General features: G+C 37.4%; 1 protein-coding gene across 7 annotated transcripts in view; it reads left to right on the forward strand.

Moving 5' to 3' along the window:
• The first annotated feature begins 1,072 nt into the window (after positions 1-1,072).
• The window catches only part of LOC110099006 (ketohexokinase), a 22,067-nt gene continuing 2,551 nt past the window's right edge, over positions 1,073-20,588 (forward strand). Inside the window, exons 1-13 of one of the 7 annotated variants that reach the window (XM_020826007.2) lie at positions 1,073-1,308; positions 1,409-1,497; positions 1,590-1,679; positions 1,759-1,836; positions 1,925-1,999; positions 2,241-2,293; positions 5,132-5,282; positions 10,998-11,108; positions 11,723-11,849; positions 11,971-12,074; positions 12,504-12,642; positions 13,628-13,680; positions 19,215-20,473. In XM_020826007.2, the coding sequence (XP_020681666.1) occupies positions 1,420-1,497; positions 1,590-1,679; positions 1,759-1,836; positions 1,925-1,999; positions 2,241-2,293; positions 5,132-5,282; positions 10,998-11,108; positions 11,723-11,849; positions 11,971-12,074; positions 12,504-12,642; positions 13,628-13,680; positions 19,215-19,223 (1,068 nt within the window). In that variant the 5' untranslated portion in view covers positions 1,073-1,308; positions 1,409-1,419 and the 3' untranslated portion in view covers positions 19,224-20,473. Of the gene's footprint in view, positions 1,309-1,408; positions 1,498-1,589; positions 1,680-1,758; positions 1,837-1,924; positions 2,000-2,240; positions 2,294-5,131; positions 5,283-10,997; positions 11,109-11,722; positions 11,850-11,970; positions 12,075-12,242; positions 12,645-12,829; positions 13,003-13,627; positions 13,681-13,758; positions 13,780-19,214; positions 20,474-20,588 lie in introns of those variants that run through there. The other 6 variants (XM_028692383.1, XM_028692375.1, XM_028692372.1 and 3 more) reach the window with 6 other exon arrangements.

The raw sequence follows: 20,588 nt of genomic DNA on the forward strand, positions 1-20,588 counted from the left end.
CTTAAGACCTTAAGCCAATCTCGTGCTCGTTGGGGGTGGGGGTTCTCCCCCTACTTGAGTTCGGGTACTTTTAATACATTTTTTTTTCCAAACAATGCCCCAGCGCTGTGTCCGAGCGCCCCAACGTTGTGTGCTCAAGTGTCCCGATGTTGCAAAATTTATTAGGAGAAGCGTCATAGTGTAGAGTGTCGTAGTGCTCTATATTAAGAGCCACAGCGCTGCGAAGCGGGATTGACAATTTTTCTTTCTCATTTTCTTAAGGGTGACATCCCTTTGTGTTATTTACTTGTCTTTCTCTTTTTATTTAGAGTGTGAAAACTGTGCAAGAGAGAAGATAAGCAAGGAGAGAGTGAGAGAGGATAAATTCGTACTTATTTCTCATAATTTTAATAGTATATTTCTTGGAGTGGTACGTCTCTATGGTTTTTTCTCGATTTTGGATTTTTCCGCATTAAATCCGAATATCCTTTACTTTCCGCTGCAATTATATTTTTCATATTTGTTTTGTTGTAGTGACTACCTTCCATCCCCAACACAAACTGCCATCTTATTTGAAATCTTCAAGTTGGTGGGTCAGATCATTTCTTGACACCCATATAAAAAATAAAAATAAAATAAAATTAATAAATTATTTTCTTTTAATATTTATTTAATTCGCATATAAATGATATGAAAAATTAGTGAGGGTAATTCCCCTAAAAATTTCAATAGTTTAGCGATGGCTATGGATTGTATTACGGTTTAACTCATAGTGGGTCAAACCTGACCTGCTGACCATAACACATTATATGATACCAACATTATCATAAGACAATCACAAATATGATAATGCTAATGATGATTCATAATTGGGGAATATATATATCATATGTCATTTTATTTATTTATTTAATACCTAAAATTTTAATATACATATATATCATCCATAGATTACTTTTCTATCAAATATGTGTGGTATGAATGAAATATGAGTGATATATTTGCTATTAAAGTAATATAAAATGATATTTATGTAATATTAAAATTTTGAAGGGTAGATATATATAATAAAACTGCAGCCCAATAAGGAAAAAAAACTGGAAGGGGGAGAAGCTATCAGCTACAGAAGAAGATATAGTAAAAACAAGCGGAAACTGGAAGAAGACAAACCAGCACCAGCACAGACTTCTACTAATTGAGTCTCCATCTACAGATTTAAGCAATGACCGGCGGCGTACATCTGGTTGAGCAGAGATCCATAGCTGGATTGAGCTGAAATTCACTTGACCTCGATTGGTTGTTTGCATCATCTCAATTTCATCTCTCAAGGTAGAAATCAGTGAATCCGTTATTCGCACCAGCCATAAACCCTACTATTGTTTCCCTTTCATGTTCTGCCTATCTCGTTTTCGTTTTCCTATTCTTTTAGCAGAGAGATCCATGGCGGAAGCGGTGATATCTGAAGCGCACGGTCTGTTCTCTTCTGATCTTCCTCCGTTACCCGAGAATCGCATCGTAGTGCGTATTTTCTCGTGTTTCTTATAAAATTGTGCTTGTAATGTTTTGGTTTGTATTTCCTTGAAATCAATTAATGAGTTTGCTTGGTTTAGGTGGGGTTTGGAATGGTTTCTGTGGACTATGTTGCAATCGTTGATGCTTTTCCTAAACCCGATGAGAAGGTTCGTGGCAGGAGCTTGCAGGTAATAGTTGATGGAGACTGTGATTACAAATTCGAATTTTGCTCTATGTTTTGTTTTTAAATTTTCATTCTTTGCCTAGGTTTTTGGTGGCGGGAATGCTGCTAATGCTTTGACGTGTGCTTCTCGTTTGGGTTTGACGCCTAAACTGATCACTAAGGTATTCTCGACGATGCTCTAGGTCGATAAAATCTTTGGCTTCTATGTATGGTTGCTTTACTTGCTTCTAATTACATTACTGCACCCAGGTTGGTGATGATTCTCTGGGACAAATCGCCTTGGCAGAGCTTGAAGCAGACGGGGTAGATACTTCTCTAGTCAAGGTTGGCTAGGCATTGCATATTGTTTCCTAAGTTACCCATTAGAGAGTTCTATGCCTTATTATGCACCTTATAGCCCTTTTGGTGCTTATGTAATCTCAGTCTCAATTTCAACAGCTAATTCACAATCTTGTCCAGTGTTTGTTGTTTTCCAGCAGAATTTCATTCTTTCGCCTTTATTTTTTTTTGGTATATAGTTGTGCCTTTCTGCGTTGCTACTTAAGATTTTTTACCCACTTCTCAGATTTCTGACGGGGGAACGTCAACATCTACGTATGTGATTGTTGATAAACAGATGTAAGACTTTATTTTTCTTCAATCATTTGTTTAGTTGGCGTTGCTGAAATTCTTGATAACTGACTTCATAAGGCACAATCTATTTGTTTCATGCCATTTATATTATTTAAATATTTTTGTATGGCCAGCATATTTCTTTTTGCATGTCATGGAAGAATGTTTGAGCGATGCAAAATATGTAGTGTACCTCCACAATAGCTGGAGAGTAGAGATAGCATTTGGTGGGCCCTTGTCATTGCATGAGAAGGATCATAGAACTGGTTTGATGATTCCAGGTGGATGTGGTTCAACCAAGGTCTGGTTTGATGATCTCAGGTGGGGTAGGTTCAACCAAGCATTTTGGCATAGCAAGAGGAAGTTATGAGGCTGATGCGGTAGACGTCAACCTAGCAAATGATTCCTTACAACCGAGATAGTAGTGGCATCACTTACTAATAGTATATAAATAGGACACAAGGAGATCCATTTTTGGACTAAACTTTGTAGTTTACTCTCAAATTGAGTGAAGCTGAGAAGCTAGGAGATGGAGTGGTATTTATTTAGATTTTTACTTTATTACATTTTTTAAACCATTTCTAGTATCTTCTTGATTAATTTCCCTTCAAAAAAAAAAAAAAAACTACAAACTCCCACAACAATGTAGATTTTATTATGGTTCAATAAATGTTGTAGATTTGAGCGGCCGGGCTTAAAGATCTTACCCAGCTCATCGACAAAGCTACAAAGAAACTCCTATATTTTTGTTGTTTAAATACAAATGGTGAGGTGAACCAAAATCACTAATGACTTAGAATTAGTTTTAAAATTCAAAGATTAAAATCCCTCGCCTTCATCAGTAGAGTTTGGTTGGATCGAGATTGTTGTTAAGTGGTTTAGTTGACCATTCCAAGATGAATAAAATAAAGAAAAGTAAAGCCTCCTTTGGGTTCACCTTGAAAATTCTGGAGGAGCCTATACCTCAAAAGTTTAAGGGTTTATAATCGGAACACTGTGGAGGAACTATGGATAATGATCTTATATTATGATTTGAATCCATGATGACTCTTCCTTCGATTTCCTATGGAATATGGTGTTCATATTCTTTTAGCTATTTGAAGGCTGTGGCCTGGAGTTATGTAAAGCTCAGGTTGACTACATTTCATCTAAATAATGAATAGAAGCATATGCTGATTGCAAAATATGCAGTTTATAAAAGTTTTATTGGAGCTTTCATAACGTTCTAAGCTTGGAAACAGTAGTAGTGTGAGCAATTATATAGGTATATGAATAATTGAATATAAAAGATGATATTATAAGTGCTTGGCTTCAACTATTCATTCCCATAGAAATAATGATTATAACTATTTAAATATAATTAAAAGTCAAAGTCGCTCAAAACCTCTATTTTTTATTTGAATCAAAATTAACTTATATTCTATGATGCACGGACACGGACACGGCGACACGGACACGACACGACACGGATACGGGACACGACTTTTTTTTAAAATATAGGACACGGGTACGGCGCGGACATGACAATATATTTTTTTATATAATGTATATATATTAATGTAATATCATATTAAAAATGACAAACAATAATAAATGAATGACATGATAACTTGTCTAGCTTATAATATAAAATATTTAGTACAAAATATCTAGTACAACCATAAAAATATAAGCAAATAATCACTTATTACAACATCAAGCATTCAAGCTTCAACTATTAGGATTAGCTTTACAGGTTTGTTTTTGACCTTCAATATCATCATAATTGAATATTACTACTTTCAACTCTGGTTCAACAAGAGAAAGATTTGTAATTGTGCAAAAAGAGAGGAGATAAAAATACCTTCACTGCCAAAGAGAAATGAAAATGAAAATATTCGATGAATGGGTATTAAATGCAGACGTTGATTTGATGTTATGGATATGAAATAAGAAATTTAGTTTAAATCTCGCCAAATATAAGAAATTATATTTTTAAAAAATTATAAAATATTTAAGATACGCATGTCGGACATGCGTGTCCAATTTGTTTTTAATTTTTTTTTATCGGACACGTTTTTGGCGTGTCCGACACGTGTCGGAGTGTCGGACCAGTGTCGTGTCGGACACGGTGTCGGACACTGCACGCCTCTTTGAGGAGAAGTGTCGGTGCATCATAGCTTATATTATTTCAAGTTACACTTGCCTTAATTGAGTCTATTTTTGTGTTTGGTGTTACTCACTTGACACTCGGGTATAGTTTACATCAATATCTTTAGCTTGCATATAATCAGTAATGTTAGAGTCATCATCTCCTTCTACCACATATCTGTGAAGTTTCCAGTGGTAGCTAGAATAGTGACACTGAGGAGTGATCTCAAAATGCTGTTTGAATCTGTATAATAGAATTTTTTAGCCTTAACTCTCGGCCAAATAAGAATTGCATGTTGTTTGAGTGTTGGAAGATATCTTGTATTTTGGTCTATCTGCTTAAGGTTATGGATATTTAACGATTCTTTTGGTTTACAGATACTCAACGATGCTTCTGGAATTTGCCTGATCCCAGTAGGAAAATATATAAATTAAAACTATCCCCATCTCATTGGTAGAATGCTTGATGTTTGTGATAAACAATACATTTTGAATTGTTTGTGGTATACAGTTTCTACATGATCTAGTGGCCAAGATTTTTTTTTTTCCACAAAACAGAAATATCTATAGAATATTTGAATCCTTCTTTGCTTTTTTTTGGTAACTTTTTGAGGAATGTTTGCGTGCTATAGTTGATTTACTATTTTCAGGCTTGTTATAAACTTATCTGCCAATATTGCTCTCTATTGGTCAATCTAAATAACATGCTTTTAGGAAAACTCGTACATGTATCTACACATTGGGCGTCCCTGCAATGGTGCCTGATGATCTGCCAAAAACGAAGTTAGTATCTGCTTTGAATGAAGCTAAACTTGCATATTTTGATGGAAGATCAACCAAACCGGCTTTGGTTGTCGCACAAGAGGTAAATTTTATATTTTTAATGATATTAACATGACATAAAATGATGTGGTAAAAGCATTAAGAGCGGAAGAAACAAGCATACATTATAAACTAGTTGATCAAATATTGTTACAAGAACTTCAGGTGCTATAATAGTAACCTCTTCAAGATGGGGATGATGAGTTTTAGGAAATAGAGAACAAGAGGGTTATAAACACAATGCTAGACAGCATAGATGTTGACAGAGATGAATTAGATAGTGATGGTAGATTAGCCCCAGTTTATACATGCTGCAAGTTTGAATGGTTTAACTATATTTATTTGATATAATTATTTTGTGAAATTTTCAAAGTCTGTATACAATAAAACTTGAAAATTCATTATTTGGCCTAGCATAATATAATGTGATGATTTTAATTCTATAAGAGAGTGATGAGGACATCCAGACATGGAAAATTTACTAGAGGCGGGGCCGTCGATCTACGGCCACGATTACATTGCTCTACTTTTGATTTTCATATTTATTATTGATGTATTATTTTTATTTTATGAAGTTTTATTATGCTTTTCCATTTTTATCCTTACTTAAGGGCTTAGGTATGTGTAAGCTCAAGAGGCATTATAGTACTTTGTATTTTTTCATTGTATGGGCTATTTAAAGCCCCTCTCCTTCTTTGGGGAATAATGATGAATATGAAAGAAAATTTTCTCTTGATGTGAGAGTTTGTGGGTCTTGGAGAAATCCCAAGGAGAGGGAAAACGGATTACCCACCAACCTTCAAAACGGTAGGGTTCGTGGTTTGTTTTATCTTTCTTTTCCCAATCTTCCCCCCTCCTTCCTCCAACCCACGGTTCACTTCTTCTACTCTCTAGCCGCTGGTCAAGACCCCCACCCTTACCCCAAACTCCCAACCAACACCCTCAATTCCCATACTAGTCGAACCCTCACATCACCTACCCAACCGCCGGCCATCAACCTAGCTTAAGCCGCCGGCCTCCATCCCCTCCCCTTTCCTCCACACTCCAATCCCATTAACTCTTGCCTTTTATATAATTCCAATTTTGGAAAGCCATACTTTCAATTTTCAAATTAAGTTGAGATTTGAATTATTTCCTAAAATAGAAATCTATTTTAGAATGGTTTCCTAAATCTCATCCAAATCAAATTCTAATTCGATTTGCTTTAATTTCTTTGGCTTCAATCAAGTATCCCATTTAGGCAAGCATTAAAAGCCTTCTTAAAAACCCCCTCACCCTCATCATGCCGCTAGCCCTTTTCCCCCCACCTTCCTTTTCTCTCTCAAGTCTCCTCTAGGGAAAGAATTGGAAGCTTACCAAATTTAGATCCTCTTAAATTTGGAAAGTTTTCAAGAATCCTTTCCTAAATTAAGACGGATTCAATTTGAAAACTTTCCTATTGTTCCAAATCTGAATTTAAGTAAAGGTTTTCCTTTAAATCCCTTTCCATATTTAATCATCTATGATTGGAAAGAATTCAAAGCTCCCATTAACTCCCTCTTGCATGGCCGGCCCCTCCCTTTCCCATTAAACCATTTCCTAATTTAAATCCAATCAAGATCCAATCATCTAGCTGCCCCCTACCTGATGTGAATCAAGTAGGAGTTGGTTGCGGAAATTAAGATGATAATTAAATAAAGCGTTACTACCACAAAGTTATCACCAATATAATAAAGGATTAAATAAATTCTAGATAGTCAACTTTCTTAGGCGAAGATGTGCTTTGAGATAACCATACAATTCAAACAACATCCACTGATAAAAGAAATACTTAAATGCTCATAACAAAATCCTACGCTTAATAATGAGAAAATTCACCTCGAGCACCTTCTCACTCATTCACTCTTGGCTTTAGCGGCGGAGAAAGAACCATACAAGGATGGAGAGCACCACTACGGAGAAGGAGACGAAGGTCTTCGTTACCGGAGAGGTAGCCGCCGGTGGAGGTGGTGGTGGATGGCGTCCGATATTGTCCAAATGTAGTCTTGGAATTGGTCGTCGATGATGTGCACAAGGGTGGGGAGGATTCTATCCAAGTAACATTCAACTGTGTTGTCGTGGTCAAAACCCACGTCGAAGAATGGAGATCAAAGAACGTGGATGTTTCCATAGGCGTCGAATACGAGTCCACCTTCAAGTTCTGGATCCGCCATTCATAGTGGGATTGAATGGGAAGAAGAAATAGAGAGGTGGAGGAGCTTGCCGTGAGCTAGGGAGAGGGACGAGTGATGGAGTCGTGACCTTGGAGGGAGGAGGAGGGATGCCGTCGGTGGAGTGGGGAGGAGAAGGGGGCGGATGAACTATGAGTTGGGATTTGGAGGGAGATCTTGTTTTGGAGAAAATCTGAATTTGAACTTCAGATTTTCTTTGATTAGAGGGAGAGATTATTTGCAATTAAAATCTCCCTAAATTAGGCTAGAGAGAGGGGCGACTGGTAGGGGGGGATTAATTGGCTAATTAATGGAGGCCTAGGTGGCAAGTGGAGAGAGAAACGGCTAAGAGGGGTGGCCGGCCAAGCAAGGAGGGAAAAAGGAGAATTGTGATTAATTAGTGGGGCCAAGGAAATTAAATCAAATCTGATTTTGAATTTCAGGTTTAATTTAATTTAGGAAAGTTTTCAAATGAGGGGAGAGAAGAGAGGGAATTGAATTTGAATTCAAAATAGATTGGGCCCCAATTAAATCCCTTTCCTATTTGTGCTGAAGTAATTTAGGAGAGAGTTAATGAGGGATTTAAATTTTGAAATTCAAAATTCAACAGGTAGGGGCCGGCGGGATTGCTCACGGGGAGGAGGGGGCTGGGCTAGTGGACAGTGGGCTGGCCTGAGCCGGCGGCTAGCACAGCCGGCGGCAAGGAGGATGGGGAAGCCGGCAGGTATTTTGGGGGATTTGACTGGGTCGGCTGGTAAGGGGGACGAAAAAGGGGGGGAGGGGAAGATGCCGGGTGTATGGGGGTGTGGTTGGGAAGAAGAAAACAGGAAAATAAAGATAAGGCCAAGAGCTCGCCTATGTGGGCTGTTGGGTATTTCGGTGTGAGCCTCTCTTAGGTTTCCTCTCGTTCTCTCAAGCTCTCAAGCAAGAAGAAGAATTAAAATCTCAGAAATTTTATTAATCAAACATTAACCTCATACAAAGTAGAAGACCTCTTTATATAGGTCTCATCAAAAGAAAATAACATGACTCAAATGCCCAAAGGGCTACAACAATGACTAAACATCAATAAGGGAAAAATAGTAAACTGAAAACTGAAATTAAAAGATACATGGAAAACATCAGAAATATAAGCTCCTAATCGTAGCCGTCGATCTACGATTCCTTCGTGGGTAGACCTGCCTAAAATGTCTATCGATGACCCATCACTACCTCTCTCCTATCTCCTTAATTTATCCTAAATTAAGTCTCCAAATAATTCCCTGATCCCCCTCAGCCCTAGCCGTGCACTTCAAGCCCTCTTCTCTCAGTTTTTCTTCTCCTCCTGAAGTTTCCAAGTGCTGTCCAGATTTTCTGGACACCACCTGCAAGCTGTCCAAGAGTTTCAGCCAACCCCACTGCTATCCAGAAGAAAATTGGCTGCTGTCCTGAACTTCAGCATTAGGAAAATTGCTGTTCAAGAACTGCATCTTCCCCGAGCCTCCCTACCAGCAGGAGTCCTTTTCAAAACTGCTGTCCAAGAAGGACAGCTTGCTGTCCATCAATTCCAGCAAGAGGAGATCAACCGTTTCGCTGCTATCAAGCCACCAAATGCTTCCCAAGCTTGCAAGAAGGTGGAATCTTAACAAGGGGTGAACTCTTACCTTCTCTCTTACCTTCCTCGATTGATCCTTATTTATGATTTTTATTGATTCATGCAAAATCTTGCAACGCTCCGCTAAAGCCTAGTATTTAGTAGGAATAGTGTGAAAGATCTTTCATAGCACTACTCTTATTGTTAGATTAGGGATTTCTTGTTGAAACCTATTTCGTATACAACGTCAGGAGTAATTGATTGTTATGTGATTTTTACTTTTCGCAAGTAACTTAGCCTAAGCTTGTGTTTACCGCTCTTTATGTTTTATTTCATTGTTTAACTCACCATAAAGCTTAGTTAACTTGCTCTTAATCATCAAGCGTGCAAAATCCTTATCTAAATCATAATTTCATACATGTCCTGCATCACAGAGTCTTTTAAGGGTACTCTTAATATTTAAATAATTTTTAAGTAGGATAGATATTTTCCTTCTAGTTTCCAATTTGCTTGAGGAGTTTCTAAGATTATGCCTAGCATTTTCAGTATTAACATATGGCTTTTCCGGTGCTTGATGTTTTCCAAAACGTTGCATAAAATATGATTCTTAACAAAGAATAAAACACAAAGCTAATGTTATGATGATTATGACACATATTAATTTTGAGGATTTTAATTCATTGATATTGTCACGATAATTACAAAATGTAAAATACTTTTTTTTATGATAATACAAATTATCCTTTACCTTTAGATAACAGTAGGCTTAAAGTTTTGGAACAAATTTAATTATTTTGGGGCTATAGGCAGTTTTTGTTGAAAGATAGAAAAAATAGTAGTAAGAGAGAGAGAGGCTTCTTTGAGAAGCATCGAGGTGGAGGGCTGGAGGCCTTCTGGTTTGAGTTAGATCCTTTTTTTTAATCTCATGTTGGTTCTAGTTGTTTCCACAAAATGTCTGAGGTTTTCCTATTTGTTTTTCTAGATATTTACCCATAAAGCATTGGATGATGTTTTGTATTTTCAGTGTTCCTCCAATGAAATTACTTTATTGGACTTAAATCATTGTATATGCTAAAGGTTTTACTAAATCGTTGGATAGATTCAGTGACGCTATCTATTACCTTTACCAAGAATTCATAAATGGTCATAAAGTCTGAAGTTATCAAATATGCTGGCTTTAGAGCTTTTCCTATGATTCTAAGCTTGTTTCCAAATATTTCTGAGTATCCAGTTCAAACAAAAATAACAGTTCGGTAAGAAGCAACTTGGTAGGAATAAGGAGAATGAATTCTCCAATCATAGTTAACTTGCCAAGACAATAATGATCTTGCTTGATCTATATACAATTAGTCATCTAAATGTACGATTTGCCAACATTCATTCAAGATAGGTTAGTGACTTCGTCCAGTAAGTCGGTGACACCGCTTAGCTAAGGCAGTGTCATCATTCAGTAAGTCGGTGACTTTGCCAAGTCAAGTCAACAATTTTATTCAGGCGAGACTTCAATCAAAAAATGATGTCCTTTTCTTATATATTTGGCACATGCCTTCTGTAATTTTATAGTAATCTAGCTGTGTATTTTCTATTTTTATGTTGCATTTTCCGTATTACGAAACCCTTTGGCTTAATCTTATAAATAGGGAGTCAGAGAGGAGGCCGGGACATCTAGTCACTTTGTACTTTCTTATGTATATTTGCCAATCTTGTGAAAATCTCAATATTTTTCTCTCAAGGTTCTCCAAAAATTGTCTTCTCTTTCTTTATCTGTTTCTATTTTGTGAGCCTTGTGGGTCTTGTAAGTAAGGCCCATGATATTTCTCATGGGCAATTTTTGTTTCAACATCATGCATAAAAAATTCAATGAATGTTAGGATATCTTTAACTTGCTGCAAATTGTTCTTATGGTCTTTTTTTATTTATTTCTCATGGTTTGAGTGGGAAATTACTGAATCGATCAGTAGTTACAAAAGCAATAATAAAGCTGCTTCACGTGCAGGCAGCTCGAATGAGCATACCTATTCTAGTTGAGGCAGAACGCAAAAAAGCAGGGCTTGCTAGTCTCCTTGATTTGGCAACTTACATCATATGCTCGGAAAAATTTCCTCAGGTTGCATTAAAATTCTTATTGTTTAAAGAAAACTCATTTTCTAACTTTAAAGGTTGAACCTTGGTCTAATATATTTTGAGTTTGATTTGCTGTTTTTATGTTATTAGATATTTTTTTCACTGTAAGATTGTCTTTTGATATTTGTTAGTGATTTAGACAACATGATTTTGATCGGACTATGACTACACAACATTTCATCTCTTAAATTAGGGGTAACATGTAGTATTTATTGATTTATTTATGTTTGCATTTTTTAAATAAACAAGAGAAGATGGTGATAATGACATAAATTTGTTGGGAATTTTTGAGGAGGAGAGATTCTTGTTGTTATTGGGAGAGAGGCAGGGGGAGCAGAATTTGGAGGAAAACAATACTGAAGTTTTATTCAATTTTTCCCACCGATACATCAACCTATAGCATCTATATATAAGTATTGACAACGGTGTGATGTCTTGTGGATCAACTTAATCTAAAATTGGATCAATTATAACAAAATTATTAATACATTATGCATTATTTCCGACCAACAGGATTCTTGTTTCTTATAAATCAGAGTTCCTTTATAATTGTGCATGTGATTTTCTTGAATTTAGCATTTTCATTGAAAATGGCAGGCTTGGACGTCAGCCTCATCTATTCCAAAAGCACTTGTATCCATTCTTCTAAAGTATCCAAACGTCAAATTTGTGATTGCGACCCTTGGTGAAAAGGGTTGCGTAATGATTGATAGAAGAACCCCTGGTATGTCCTCAATTACTTGACAGATCTTTGAAAATGGATGTTCATCATATCTGTGCCCGAACCTGTTATGATCTAAATTAAGAATCATTTTTATTTTTATGAAAGCTTTAATGTTTAATAGGTGAAGACCCTCATCTAGATGCCATAGACGTAGACAGCTTGACTGAGTCACTAAAACTTAGAATTGATGAAAACGTTACTACTCCAACATTAGTGACTTCTGAGGTAGGCCTGAGCTTATTATTTTGAAATTACTGTTTATAAGCATGGAAGCTGCGAACTGTCAACTCTCTTGACTAATTGCATATTCATTTAAACTAATCTAATTAGACATTATGTATTGCTTTTTTTTTTCTCATTATATCTGAATTCTCTATATTTCCTCAAACTTAGGAAAGACATGGCCAGTCTCAGTTCTTTGTGCAATTGTGCTTACTGGTGGTATCGAAGTTGAGATTTCATTTCTTTAGTTTAATATATATTCTTTTTTCCTCCAAAACATTTAGGTTTGTTGTTCTTATATTTCTCTCTTTAAATTTTATAAATTATTTATGCATTTCTCAAGATGAAGCTGGTTATTATATTCCACTCTTTGCTTTGGAGGGTTGAGCATTTGAAAGTTCATAATGCCCTCAATTCTTTCTGAATTCTTAGTCAAGCGTGAGACTAAGAGCAGATGGAATAGGCACATTATATGGCAAGTTGCTCCTAGGGACTGCTGAGAAGATACCTCCTTCGGAAATTCTTGATACTACTGGTGCCGGTGATGCATTTATTGGAGCAGTCCTATATGGTACGTCGAATCCATTTTAGCAACATTGCCCTTTTTTCTTTGATTAGTTGGTGTTACATTCTCATATTATATAAAATTTATTTTTAGAGCAAGTGTGGTGCAGATCTGTTCATATTATATCTTTTGCCATTTTGGTTAATTTTTTGAATTTTTTTTTGGGAAGTTAATTTTTGGATATAATTTGCAGTTTATCTCTGTGTGAATATCAAGGGCAACATATCCATCTACCATACACTACAACAATATCGAGGGAACCACTGGTTCTTCAAATGAGATGGATCTTTTTGTTGCAATGTTTTATTCTGACTTACGTTTTCGTTAATAAAATTTGATGAGCATCTACTGCTAAGTTATCATTAAGTGATGGCCTTCCAATCTTTGTTTGTTTGCACTTTTTTTTTCTTCATTTAACAAGTCATTTTACTAGTTGGCCATTTATTATCACTTGCTGTTAGGTGGTTTTCTTCGTTTTTTTTTTTCGTTTCTAATTGCATATTTTCTATGAGTTTCATTGTTATAAGTAGTAGTGCTCTTGATTTTTGTTTGTTTTGGTAAGAGTTGTATGTCATGACATAAAATTTGTAACTTGATTCTTCATCCCCGATGCTGGGGCACACACACCAGCCACTCCTTCAAATGAACAAGTTCCTTCCCTCTATTATGATATGGGAACATTCAAGTCATACATTGATGTGAGCAAATTATTCGAGTTCATGTACAAGAACCAGAGCTGAAGAGCCAATAACTGCCTCCATATGCCTTTCGGAATTCTTCTTATTGTCGCCAAAATGTTAGGCATCCTCTCATTTATTACTGATTATTATGCCTTGAGTTCACATAATCAACAAAACGTAAATTATAAATTATAGTAATCACCTCATGAACTGCTGATTTACTTTCTGTCCATTTTGTTCTGTCTTTCCTTAAAATGCACATAATTAGAATGTATTCATATGATTTGACTTTTCTTCATCGCTCTTGCTAGCTTTATGTGCAGGAATGCCTCCTGAGAAAATGCTGCCATTTTCCTGTCAAGTGGTATGGTTATCTATCTTTTGATCTAAAGTATTTTAGCTTTTTAATAAATTAACTCTTTCCCATGACATTGATGATCAGAATTAGAAGAGAATGTCATGATGGAAGATGCTAAATGTATACAAACTGTTTTGAGTTTGATTTTAGTAAAATTTTGTTGTTTCAAAGTTGAGTAATACTTTTTCATCTGAATGTCCAAGTAATATTAAAGTGGCTCTATAGATGCTGGGAATAACTATTAGGAATTGGTCCAATTTTAGAATAGTTGATTCCTATGTTCATTTTATCCGAATAAGCCTCTGTATAAGACCAAGCCAATTAGAAATAAAGGTTTCTGTTCTGAATTGTTCTCTCCTATTCTTCCTTCCCCCTCTCTCTTGCAAGAAGCTCAAGGAGCTTCATCTTCCTCCCAAGAATCCAGCAATTGGTATCAAAGCCTGTTGGAGGCAATCTCGAGGTGGAGGAAGGTTATTATTCAAGAAAGGAAGAAGATGGGGCGATTGAAAGCGGATCACACGGATAGTGTCGCGCGAAGAGATTGTTCGTGCAAGCTGTGTCCACGAGTTGAGAAGAGGCTGTGGGCTCCAAAAATTCGGCCCCGGCCTCCGCCCGCTGTGTTGCTTTTTCTTTAGCGAGGGAGTTTTAACGAAATTAAGTTCGAGATAAATTTTGGAAGACATATGGGTTTGTATATAAGACACTACCCAGAGATTTCGCCCTCATTTTGTGAGGAATTTATGATATGAGTTCTGGTTTCCTATAGGCGCAAGCCCCTATAGTTAATTACCCCTCTCGATCACGAGAACGAGAGAGAACTTTCAATTAAGGCTAGTCGTCAATCAGATATGTATAAAGTATGTGTTATCTGACATATAGTAGCAGCATGAGTTTGTAAACGTGGAAATTAGAAGGTTGGAAGATTTGATATTTAAAATTGGAAATTTCACCATTTGCATTTAAAGCGGATGGTGGGTGAATGGATGATGGACCCGATCAAGATCCCATGGTTCCGTCATCCCGGGCCATCGTGGTCCCTAGTCGACTTAGTCAAAGGAGGTAGTTGACCCAACCTGACAGAAGGATCCTTGTCGATAGCCATGGGTTGCTTCGTCCAAGAGGACCTTATAGACCTGGGGTGAATGTTTGTCTAAGGGGACAAATTTGAATCCACCATAGCTAACAGAGGGCTTTATGCCCTATTAATCATTTCCTATTGATTAATATCTCAAGGATTTGATGCCACTAAAGAGCGTATTGGCTCTAGCCATAACTGGTATTTCGTGGTGCCATTTGGCGGCAAAACCACTTTGTTCAGAGGGCTTCGGGTCATAACCGTTTATCCTGCGGTGCCATTTGACGGCAAAAACGTCGGTCAGAGGACATGTACCATGTCCTTTTTGGCAGGAGATTGTTTGAGAATGGATACTAGTGATATTTTCAACTAGGCATTAGCTCTTTGTGAGCTGAAGTAGTTTTCCCATTTATCCACCCCAGCAAACTGTTGTAGAGGGTGGATGAATTTGTTTTAAATGGTTTGATGAATTATTTCAATTTTAAATATTTTTTTGAATTATGAGATTTTTGGAATTTATGTGGAGTTTTGGAATTCTGATAAGCATTTGAGTGGCATTTTGAAATGTTTGGAATGAACCCCTCGGGTTGAGATTTTTTGTTCAATGCGGCCATCATCGGGGTATTTGGGGTTATTTCGATTTTATTAAACCTTGTTGACCCTATCAACTTGCTGATAGGGGATCGGGTTTTGCAGGCTTTATGCCTTTATTAGTGAATTATATTTGTTAAAGTTCATGAATGCCTAATATGAATATATAAAATGAATGTTCCGGTCGACTTCGTGACCGAATATTTATCCGATGGTTAGAACCCTGTCCACTCCTATTTACCTGCTTATGAGGATTGGGTTTCGTAGGCTTTATGCCTTTGTTAGTGAATTCTCTTGATTATAGGTCTTCAAGGCCTAATATGAATGTACTAAAATAAATATACCGGTCGCCATAACTGTATATTTATTTGATGGTTCGAACTAGGGGTGTAAGTGAGCCGAGCCGGCTCGAGCTCGACTCCTTTATGGGCTCGCGAGCCGAGCTTATCTAGCTCGCGAGTCGAGCTCGAGCTCGAGTTCGAGCTCGTTTGCTTTCTATCTAACGAGCCGAGCTCGATAAGGGCCAAAACTCGACTCAACTCGACTCGTTTACACCCCTAGTTCGAACCCTGTCGACTCCTATTGATCCGTATAGAAGGATCAGATTCGAACTTGAATTCACTTATTGACCCGTGCAGCATTCCTAGAAGTCACATGTGTACCAATAACACGCTTGTCGACTCCTATATAAGAATCAGGTTCGAACTTGAAGTCACATGTGTATAGAAGGATCAGGTTCGAACTTGAATTCACTTGCTGATCCTTGCCGACTCCTATATACATGCTTAGGAGGATCGGGCTCAAATTTAATAACCTGCGTAGCATTCCTTAGCCGTCACGTTTGTACCAATAACATGCTCGTCGGGGCCCATGCGGGTTAATGATTGTACTTACCCCTTTGTGTACCTATGTGTATACAAATTGCGGTGCATGTGCGGGGATATTTTGAGATATTTATCATTGATCATTTGAATGTGATGATTTCTTTGGAAGCTCGTATACGCCTTCTGTCCGCTTGCATGAATGTTGCAGATCCGGTGTCATGGCGTAGCATCTTCTAAATTGAGTTGTTCGCTGCTTTGTATAGGTAGACTGTCGTGCACTGCTTATTGCTTTCTGCATGTACGTTTTAGTGCACTAACGAATCTGTTGCTTTTTTGGTTGATAGATGATGTCATCTACTTCATCTCCCTTATATCTTTCTTGTGGATGGCATGTTAAGTATATAGCGAGTTTCCTACAGAAGCTCGTAGAAACTTGCATTTGTCGCATTCTTTATGCATTTTGCTATGGTCTTTGGCCCATGCAATACATCCACTATTGTTGGAGGTAGATGTATTCATTTGCAGACTGAAACTGACTACATAATACTACATTTACTGAAGTCTTTCTGCATCTACTCATAAGTGTCATGTTGTACTTACATTTGTTTTCATAGAGAGGTTGTACGTATTGCAGATCTTCTCGTGTTTTGCTTGTTGATAGCATCCTAGATGTATATACATGTTCACCCTTTCATCGGTATTTGTAGCCGGTACATATTCTTCAGTGCAACTCCTTTATTTATATTGGTGGGAGTTTCTTCATGCTTAACTTGTATTGTTTGTGGCCGCTTACAGAAGTTTGAGATGTTGTTGCATTCATTCTAGCTCTTTCTTGTGTGTGTTGATTGGTGGATCACTGCATTTGTATGTCGATCATCGCCGTTTGCAAATGATATGTTATTGCATTCATCAATATTCTCTTTCTGCATATTAGCTAGCGGGTTATCGTGCTCCTCCTACACTATTTGTTCAGTGCTTATAGGAAGTTGTAGATTTCATTTGCTAGCTAACTAATGTTGGTTGACGAAATGTCATAATACTCACTACATGTCGACTCCCTTCTCCTGCAGAGAATTTGCGCTTTTGCTAAATACCTTATTAGCAAGGATGTCTTTGCGGTCACCACGAACTTACTATCATCATTTGCAAGAACTCAGTGCATTTATATATATTTAAGTGGTATATAAATTTGCTACACATCACAGAAGATCAATGCATTTTCTTGTATATCAACCTTCATTGTTTGCAGGGAATTATATATTGTCGTTCATTTGAATGTCCTCCAAAAGTTCCTTGCACATTCTGTTGTCATTAAATTTCTAAGTTCAAGCTCTTTATGCTTGTAAGGAATAGGAATGTATGCTTGTCACGAATAAGTTGTAGCATTGAATAGATTGTTGCACTATAAGCTCTTTTGTTCATGCTCATAATTTTATTCATTTTTACTATCATCTACAATCATTCTCAACTCTCTTTGTAATTTGCTTGAAGGTGAATTTTCATGTGTATAATAAGTCTATGTTCTTACTTATTCACATTATGTTCATTAGAAACCATTTGATTTTGAATTCTTTGCTTGATTTTTATTCATTTAATGTCCAAATCAAGGTCCCATGTGGTCTAGTTCAAAGCATAAGTTCAAGTCCAAAACATGTTCAAATAAAGTTCAGGCTCAATACGACCCTCTTCCGTTCGAGTCCCCTGCTGTCCTTTGAATTCAAATCATGTTGAGTCAAGTTCAAGTCCATCTTGAGTTTGAGTTCACTTAAGTTATTTTCATTAAATCAAGTTCAAGTTGAGTTCACAATTTATTCAAGTCTTTCATGGTTCATTTTGTGTCTAAATACAAGTCCGAGCTCTTTTTTTTGGTTCAAGTCCTCAGCATTTTTAAATGAAATTTCGGCAGCCTCCTGGAGTCTCCCCCGTTTAGGGGAAAAACCAAGAGGCAGTCTTCCCCTCGACGCTACATGAGTGCTTCAGGTAGGTGTCAAATGACACCGCAGTAGCATATATATATTTTTTATCTCCGCCCGCTACATGAGCGTCTAAGGGTCTTTAGGTTCGTTTTTAAAAGAACACAATTTATTTCCCCCCTCTGCACTACATGAGCGTTTGAAGGTACTTATTTTTTATCCCCCTCGTGCTACATGAGCACTCCAGGGATTACCCGCCTTGTTAGGAGCGTCACACTGGTTTCCCTCCCTACGCTACGTGAGCGCGTAGGGGGTTTGCTGACTCGTCGCTAGCATCGAGGAAGGATTTTTTTTTTTTAAAGGTCGTCGCAAGTATCGTACCGGTTTCCCTCCCTACTACGCTACGTGAGCTCGTAGGGGGTTTGTCGGCCCGTCGCAAGCCACGATAGAAGGATTTTTTTTAGGTCGTCGCAAGCGCCGCGCCAGTTTCCCTCCCTACTACGCTATATGAGCGTGTAGGGGGTTTGCCGGCTCGTCGCAAGCCACGAGAAAATGATTTTTTGAGTTAAAAATTTTATACCTTTTCAAGGACCGGTGTCGGTGACGAATACAAAATCAAAATTTCCTCTTTTTTTTTTTTGCTTGCTCTTTTTTTTTTTCCTTCTCTTTTTGAAATATTTCACTTCTTTCTTTTTTTTTTTTTACAAAATATATGCAAATTCGTATTTAAATAAAGACACGTACGGAAGCCTATACATAATCGACACTAATAACAGGTACAACGCAAATGGCACACGACATCAACTCTACAATCTACAAATCCATTAGCTATAAATATTAAGCTAATAGTTACAGCAATAAATATTTAAAGATATGAAACTATAGCAATTGGATGGAGAAATTTAACTTTGACTTGAGAAGATGCTTTTGAGAAAAAGGATAAAAAGAACTGCTGTAGCTTTGAAAGCTATTATGATTTCTCTCTTGAAATTCTCTGAAGAGCCGGGTGATCAATGGTATTACCTGTATTCTTAACTTCACTAGCTCCAAATATTTTTAAACTTTTTCCTTTAAGCTCTTCTATATCAGCGTTTACCACCTCCACACCGAAACGATATTCCTCCAAATCACTTTCAGGATAATTAATTGACAAAGGAGTTGCTTGAGCGCCATCCAAGTTCGCAGAGCTATTTGTTCTTCCTTGAGACGTGTCAGCGGAAGAACATGTTAACAATGCATGCCATTTACATGCTTCAGATGCAAGGCTTTGCGCTCTGTGAGACATTTTAGCAGCTGCATGCAAACAATAGACAACACCAACCACATTATATCTTTGCTCATGCTTCATGCTCTTTCTAATTGGTTTCAGCTATCAACAACAGATGGGATAAAGCCCATCACTAAAACCACAGGTAATGCATGTCAATTCTTTGTTATCTTCACCAAGAAGTTTCATCAGAAGTGTGTAAGAACCTGGCAAAGTCAGTGCTAGCCGAAATGCTAAACATAGCCTCCTTGCCTCAATCAACTGTGTGAGGATCAATATCCACTACGCTAACCTTCACAGCATAATCAGCCTTCTTATCGTAGTACTTGACTGAAGAAGCCCCATCGGAGGCCAAATGAGCTATGGAGCACGATGGCTGAAACAAGGAAATTGCCGAGGAAGTAAATCGAAGCCCTCATCAATTCTTCCACAATTTTGCTGCATGTGGAAATGAATGGGTTGAGCTTGATGTGGTGTGGCTGTCGTTGGGTGTAGATGTCTGAAGTGAGGTACGGAAGTAGAGAAGAGCAGTTGTTGTGGACGTGAAGAGGAAAAGAGGGACGGGGCTCAAGAAATCTGAAGTGGGGAGGAAAACGCGAGGTGGAGTTCGGGCCTTGGACAGATGCCAAAAGTCAAGAAAACCCAACGAAGACTTATTTTGCTCCGTTTTAACTATAGGCTCAGGCACTTGTTCGAAACCTGATGCGAGCTTTTATGCGAAACGATGGGCGATCAGCGGGATTCAAGGGATTTTGACGGGATTTTGATTTATACGAGGTAACATTAAGTTACATTAAGTTAGATTTGAGATTTCATTTGACTTCTTATTTTATTAGATTTAATAATATTATTAAATAATAAAATATTTTATTATTTAATTTATTGATAAATTAGACTATTGGAAGTGTGATAATTGCCCCAAAAGGTTTCGATTAATGTGCAATCGCCTCGAAATTCGTGTGTATTTCACCTCGTTTAATGTGTCGAATTCATTGAATATAGAAATTAGATAAATTGGCAGTGCGTTTAGGGTATTGCCAATGTCCCGGTCGCAATGACGCAGCCTGTTTCGAGATCGGATGTCGTTTGGGCAATGCCAAGGCAAATTCTCCTCGAAAAGCGTGTTGTCTCGATTTGTGCACACCAATGTTTAAAATTGCGTGATCGGGTATTGAGGCGTTTTTTGTTCGTGAGGCGAGGCGTAAGCCTCAAGTCGTTTTGAGGCGTAAGCCTCAAAATCAAAA

Source organism: Dendrobium catenatum, unplaced genomic scaffold (genome assembly GCF_001605985.2).
Source record: "Dendrobium catenatum unplaced genomic scaffold, ASM160598v2 fragScaff_scaffold_156, whole genome shotgun sequence".
NCBI lineage: Eukaryota > Viridiplantae > Streptophyta > Magnoliopsida > Asparagales > Orchidaceae > Dendrobium > Dendrobium catenatum.